The sequence below is a fragment of the Lathyrus oleraceus genome, chromosome 7 (assembly GCF_024323335.1).
Source record: "Lathyrus oleraceus cultivar Zhongwan6 chromosome 7, CAAS_Psat_ZW6_1.0, whole genome shotgun sequence".
Taxonomy (NCBI): domain Eukaryota; kingdom Viridiplantae; phylum Streptophyta; class Magnoliopsida; order Fabales; family Fabaceae; genus Lathyrus; species Lathyrus oleraceus.
Genome location: NC_066585.1, coordinates 434683037 through 434690557, shown reverse-complemented (window position 1 = coordinate 434690557; position 7521 = coordinate 434683037). Strand labels below are relative to the sequence as shown.

The window sequence follows — 7521 nt, the reverse complement described above, 5'->3', positions numbered from 1 at the left end:
TCGTTCGATAAATACAACGGTACTTCTTGTCCTCGCACCCACGTGCAGGCATACTACAGAAAAATCTCTGCTTATACAGATGATGAGAAAATGTGGATGTATTTTTTCCAGGATAGCTTGTCTGGGGCTTCCTTGGATTGGTACATGGAGCTTAAGAGAGATTCTATCCGATGCTGGACAGATCTGGGTGAGGCCTTCTTAAGGCAGTATAAACATAACATGGACATGGCGCCGAGCCGGACTCAGTTGTAGAGTCTTTGTCAGAAATCTGGAGAGAGCTTCAAGGAGTACGCCCAGAGGTGGCGTGAGTTGGCTGCCAGAGTACAACCCCCTATGCTGGAGAGGGAGTTGACTGACATGTTCATTGGGACATTACATGGAGTATTCATGGACCGGATGGGAAGTTGCCCATTCGGTAGTTTCTCAGACATCGTGATCTGTGGTGAGAGGACTGAAAGCCTGATCAAAGCTAGAAAGATTCAGGATGTGGGTTCCTCGTCTTCCAAGAAACCATTCGCTGGGCACCTCGGCGGAGAGAGGGTGAAACCAGTGTTGTGCAACACTGTGGAAGAAATGTAAACAGAAATCAGTATCGCCAGGTTGCTGCTGTAACTATTCCAACACCTCAACCTCGACAACAGCAACAACAGAGGGTTCAACAACGACCGCCACCACAACAACAACAACAGCAACGTCCGTATCAGCTAGAGGATGCCTGATCGACGTTTTGATCCGTTACCGATGACCTATGCTGAGTTGCTACCTGAGTTGCTCAGATTGGGGTTTGTTGAGCTGCGCACTATGGGTCCGCTGACAACGATACCACTTGGGTATGACGCCAACGTTCGTTGTGATTTCCACTCCGGTGCACCGGGGCACCACATTGAGAACTGCCAGGATTTTCATCATAAAGTCCAGGACCTAATTGACGCTAAAACTATCAATTTTTCTCCTGTGCCTAATGTTGTAAACAACCCTATGCCTCCGCATGGTGCACACAGAGTGAACAATGTGGAAGGGGGAGAAGCTGAGGACTTGGTGGTCAGTATTGAGGATGTCCAGACATCGCTGTTTGTTGTGAAGGACCGTTTATTGAATGAGGGAGTGTTCTCGGGCTGTTGTGAGGGCTGTGTAGACTGTGCAGAGTCAGAGAATGGTTGTGATCAGTTAAGGGCTGGTATACAGAATTTGATTGACGAGGGCTGTTTGCAATTCAGTCGGGCTGTTAGAGATCGTGGGGTGGTGTCAACCGTCACTATTTACTTCAAGCCGTCCGAGGGACGTGGTCAGAGGATTGTTAGTGCGCCTACGACTGGTGGTACTCCTGTTACCATCTCTGCTCCTGTAACCGTCAGTACTCCAACTACCATCGTTGCTTCGGGAAGAAGAGCTGTTGACAGTAGGGTTGTGCCATGGAAGTATGACAATGCCTACCGCAACAATCGAAGGGCCGAGAATCAGGTCAGGCCAGTGAATCGAGCGCCTGTGACTATTGGTGTGCCTAGTAGAACTCCTGTGGTTGTGAGTCCAGTTGTGGACAATGTTGGGGGACCCGGAGGTTTTACCAGAAGTGGTCGTCTGTTTGCACCACAACCCTTGAGAGATGCTAATGCTGAAGCTCTTGCCAAGTCGAAAGGTAAACAAGCTGTGGTTGATGAAGAACCGGCTCAGAAAGAGACGCCTGAGGGGTCTTTTGAGAAAGATGTGGAGGAGTTCATGAAGATAATCAAGAAGAGTGATTACAAAATCGTAGATCAGCTAAATCAGACTCCGTCCAAGATCTCTATCCTCTCATTGCTTTTGTGCTCTGAGGCACACCGTAATGCCTTGTTAAAAATGTTGAATCTGGCTTACGTGCCTCAAGAGATCTCTGTCAACCAGCTGGAGGGTGTGATTGCTAACGTGAGTACCAGGCATGGTTTGGGGTTCACAGATTTGGACTTAACGCCCGAAGGACGTAACCATAACAAGGCCTTGCATATCACCATGGAGTGCAAGGGGGCAGTGTTGTCTCATGTGCTGGTAGACACTGGCTCTTCTTTGAACGTGTTGCCCAAAAAGATTCTGGGTGTTGCACCCCAAAATTTGCCCTCTATTTTTAACTCTAACCATTTTTTTGTTTCACATTCATTTGCATCATCTTCATAGCATAACATTTTTTTCTGTCTTAATATTAGCCGGAATAATTTCTCGGAATTTACAAACAGACTGGTCAAATTAACTTTTTAATTGTGCCTAAAATTAGTCAACGAAAAAATGTCAAGTTTAAGTTTGCAAATGTCGGTAACATTAATCTGCGGTTCACGTGGTTTAATTTGACATGCTAAAAATATTTTTACGACTATTTTTGGTCATATGTTGATCAGTCTGAGCAGTTTAAACTAGGGGTGGCAAAATGGGCCCGGCCTGCGGGCCATGCCCGTTTTACCCGTCATTTTTGGCGGGCCGGGCCTGGATTTTGTACCCGCGTAGTTATGTATGTCCGCCCCGCCCCGCCCCATAAAAAAACGGGTCGGGCCTAGGGCGGTCGCGGGCAGCCCGCGGGCGGGTATAAATTAGGTTTACCAAAATTAGGTTTACATTATTGATCTCTCATTCTCTCATCTCTTCTTTCAAACTAAGGCACCGAGCTATTCTCTTTCTCTGGAAATTACATCAGCCTCACAAACGGAACGGTTTCGCTCTCCACCAATCTCACCTCTCTCTTCGTCGATATGGCCTCTCCCTTTGTCGGTCACACGGTTCAGGTAATTTTCAGCTTTCTCTTCGTCGACCACATAGATTAAATTTCTGAATTCTGTTTTGTTGCTTTCAATTTACTAGATGTTATAATCCAACAAGTATGCAAATACTTGTTGCTTTCAATTTACTTGGTTGTTGTTGTTGTTATAAACCTGAATGGCATGAAGTTTGATGTGAAATCAGAATGTTATACTTTTTATTCATGTATAACAGTTCAAGATATAAAATGTTTACAGGTTGATGACATGATTATTACTGTTTGATAGACAGGTTCTTTAAAAAACTCAGTGTTTTTGAGGATTTGCACTCAGGCTACAAGCAAATATCTAAGGACCTGTTTTGCTTGATAAAATGGTGGTTGATGAGTATTTTTCTCTTTTAAATATTAAAATACAACATACTATTTTCTGTTTTCAAAGACTTAAATTGGAAACAACGAAACAGATGCTTTCAATGTTTCCTGTACAAATGTATGAAAACAGAAATCAAGGTATAAAGGTATTTGTTATTACAATTGAATACAAGAAATGAACACACTGGTTTTGAAACCAAATAGGCAGTTAGTTTTACTTTCCAGGATTTTTGTCAGCACACTCTCACTTCTGTTGCCCCTTTCTTTTGGCTTTGATTTTTTTCCCTTTCCAATAATAACAATTAACAATATTATTCATCTAGTAAATGTTTTTTGTTGGATTATAACAAGTTTTCTTCTTTAGAGTAAATATTATTCATCTAGATGTTATACCTGCCTCCGGTCTACCAACACAAGTATTGCTCTACAGTAGTTAGAAAATGAAACTTGAATTCATTAGTTAGTTAGAAATGAAGAATTGGTTAGAAATGAAATGGATTTGCATTTGAGTTTCTGTCAAATGAATGTTATGCAGAATTGGTTAGAAATGAAATGGATTTGCGGGGAATGTTAATGTTCTGTCAAATGAAATTATGCAGAATCTGGGCATTGTTGTTCTGCTAATGCAGAATGGGAATGCTAAATGCAGAATCTGTTAATGTCCCGTCGCACATTGCTTGGCCTGCTGCCGGTTTTGCTGTCATTATTGTTCACTGCAGAATCTGGGCATTGTTATTACTTTCTTTCAAACAATTCAAAGTCAGCTTGTGTTGTTAACTATCTAAAAATTCATGTGCACCATTAGGAATATCAATATGTCATGCATTGTAAAAGTGGCATGTTTGAGCAATTCAATATATTTGTTGAAATGTTAATATATTACTGTTCTTGTTTGGTGCATGTATAATTGGAAGATTAAGATTGCATGTTTTATAATGTTATTTTAATTTCTTTTATTTGGATACATAGGTGATAAATGAAATGGATTCAGAAACCATTGGTAATGAAATTGTAGATGAAGTGAATGTGGTTGATTTAGAGAATGAAACAATTCAAGGCGTAAATGAACAAAGAAGAATTGAAGATGATGTTTTACCTAAGTCTAAGAAGGCCAAAACATCAAGTGCTGATTGTTGGAAAGTGTTTACTAAACTTGGGGCGGATAAAGATGGGAATCCATTGGCTAAGTGCAATGGTTGTTCAAAGATTTTGAAGGGTGGCGATAGGAATTATGGTACCACGAGTTTGAATCGTCATATGAAGAAGTGCACTAAAATCAAATATGCTGACGTAGGTCAAGTAATGATGGACTTGCAAGGTAGACTCAAGAATCTTACAATAGATAAAAAGGTTTCTAGATCAATGTGTGCTACTGCAATCATTGCACATGATTTACCGTATAAATTTGTGGAGTTTCAAAAAATTAGGGATTGGATGAAATATTTGAACCCTGAATTTTCTCCTATTTCAAGAAATACCGCTAAGGCTGATGTTGATGAAATATTCAAGACAGAGAAAGAAGCTCTTAAGAAGGAGTTAGCTAATATTCCCTCTAGAATTTCACTAACTTCTGATATGTGGACAGCTTGTACAAGTGAAGGTTATATTTGCCTGACTGCTCATTATGTTGATTCCAATTGGAATTTGAAGAGTAAGATTCTAAACTTTTGTCATATGCCTCCTCCACACACGGGATCTGAAATGTCAAAAAAGATTCTTGACTTTTTATCAGATTGGGGAATTGAGAAGAAGATTTTTTCACTCACATTAGATAATGCTTCTGCTAATGACGTGATGCAAGCTCATTTGAAAAGACAACTTGTCTTGCAAAACTGGTTATTATCTGAGGGAGAGTTCTTTCATGTTCGTTGCTCAGCGCATGTTTTAAATTTGATTGTGCAAGAGGGTTTGAAAGTAATTGGTGATGCATTGGAAAAGATTAGGGAAAGTGTCAAATATGTGAAGGGCTCTGAGGGTAGAATGAAAAAATTCAAGGAATGCATTGAACTCATTGGCGGTATTGAAACATCGGCTGGTTTATCTTACGATGTTTCCACTAGATGGAATTCTACTTATTTGATGCTTCAAAGTGCATTGAAGTACCGACGTGTATTTGCAAGCCTTAGTTTCCATGATGATAATTATAAGGTTTTCCCTTCCGAAGAAGATTGGAAAAGAGGAGATAAGATATGCACATTCTTGTTGCCATTTTATGAGACAACAAACTTAATTTCCGGAACGTCTTATCCTACTTCCAATTTGTATTTTTTGCAAATTTGGAAAATTCAGTGTGTTTTGATGGCAAGCATCAAAGATGAAGACACTCTTATAAGAGACATGGCTGAAAGAATGATGATCAAGTTTGAGAAGTATTGGAGTGATTATAGTGTGGTTCTTGCTCTAGGAGCGGTTCTTGACCCAAGGATTAAACTTACCTCTTTGGAATACATGTATGAAAAAGTTGATCCACTTACCTCAACAATTAAAACAAATGAAATCAAGCAGAAATTGTACACTCTCTTTGAGATATATCGTCGCCTTCATACTTCGTCTTCTACAACCTCTCAAACTCCATCTTCCATCACTAGAGGGGAATCAAGTTCACACGCGTTGACTAAAAGTTTGTTCAATGTATGTATCCTCCTCTAATTATTAACTTGCTTTAATATGTTACATGTTATATGTTAGATGTTAACATAGATATGTGTGGCAGCCTGTTATGATGCTCGATTCACCGGTTGAAATGGATGTGATATAGTTAGTTATAATTATGATGTTAACTATTATGATGTGATATAGTTAGTTAACTGTTATGATGCTCGATTGCACTCATCCCACTTCAACTTACTGATGTTTCACGTTCAGCTTAAGTGATACCATATGTACATTAAGCTTAAATATTGTTATACTCATGTTTCACGTTCAGCTTCTTTTCCGATATTGCTATACTCATGTTTTTAGATTCTAATTTTTCCTTACTTTGGATTTTGGATTTTGGAATGCTGTTGTGATCTAATAATTGTAATCTAAGATTCTAAATAACAATGTGTCCATGGTTGAGGATTTTGCTAAAGCTCTACTGATAAGTTAAAAGAATGCTGTTTTGGAATTTGGAATTTGGATTTTGGAATGCTGTTTTGGAATGCTTTTTGACAAATATGTTATTGGAATGCTGTTTTGGAATGCTGTTTTGCTAAATCTCTGAGGATTTTGGATTTTGGAATGCTGTTTTGGAATGCTGTTTTGACAAATATGTTATTGGAATGCTGTTTTGGAATGCTGTCTTGCTAAATCTCTAAGGATTTTGGATTTTGGAATGCTGTTTTGGAATGCTGTTTTGACAAATATGTTATTGGAATGCTGTTTTGGAATGCTGTTTTGCTAAATCTCTAAGGATTTTGGATTTTAGAATGCTGTTTTGGAATGCTGTTTTGACAAATATGTTATTGGAATGCTGTTTTGGAATGCTGTCTTGCTAAATCTCTAAGGATTTTGGATTTTGGAATGCTGTTTTGGAATGCTGTTTTGACAAATATGTTATTGGAATGCTGTTTTGGAATGCTGTTTTGCTAAATCTCTAAGGATTTTGGATTTTGGAATGCTGTTTTGGAATGCTGTTTTGATAAATATGTTATTGGAATGCTATTTTGGAATGCTGTTTTGCTAAATCTCTGAGGATTTTGGATTTTGGAATGCTGTTTTGGAATGTTGTTTTGACAAATATGTTATTGTTAATGTTACAAACATGCTGCTAAATGCTGTCTAAATTTGATTGTTTTAATATGTTACATGTTATTAAACGTTGTCAATTGTTACATGTTCTAACATGTCTCCATTCTTTTCCTTTTTATTATAATAGGATTTGAAAGCACACAAACAACAACTTGCAACAGAGACCGAAAAGTCTCAACTTGATGTTTATTTGGATGAGGCAAGTGTGGATTTAAGTTATCAAAATTTTGATGACTTAAATGTTCTTCAATGGTGGAAGGAGAATTGGAATAGGTTTAAAGAGTTATCTTTATTGGCTCGTGATTTGTTAGGCATCCCTATTACTACTGTTGCATCTGAATCTGCTTTCAGTATTGGTTCAATCATTCTAAATAAATATAGAAGTCGCTTGTTGTCGAAGAATGTAGAGGCATTGATTTGTACTCGCAGTTGGCTTCACGGTTTCAACAGTTTTGGTACATGATCAAATATTAAAGTTTCTTTTAATACTTTGTGATTCTTATAATTTTGTTACTTACACTTAATTTTTTTTATAGATGTAGTGGGTGATGATGAAGATAATGATGATGGAAGCTTGGCGAAAAGTATTACAACTGAAGCATCATATGTTCATGACGTAGATGAAGATTGATGAGTGCATCTTTTATGTTTGTAGAGAATTTAGAGATTTTTGTGTTAGATAAAACTACTTATGA

The 7521-nt window shown here is 38.3% G+C and overlaps 1 protein-coding gene across 1 annotated transcript; it reads left to right on the top strand.

Moving 5' to 3' along the window:
- The first annotated feature begins 978 nt into the window (after positions 1 to 978).
- On the top strand, positions 979 to 7197 carry LOC127104215 (zinc finger BED domain-containing protein RICESLEEPER 1). The gene is made up of 4 exons (XM_051041413.1): positions 979 to 1461; positions 4064 to 5725; positions 6954 to 7025; positions 7138 to 7197. Exons 1-4 carry the CDS (start codon positions 979 to 981, stop codon positions 7195 to 7197), a joined length of 2277 nt encoding a protein of 758 aa, XP_050897370.1.
- Positions 7198 to 7521: the final 324 nt, after the last annotated feature.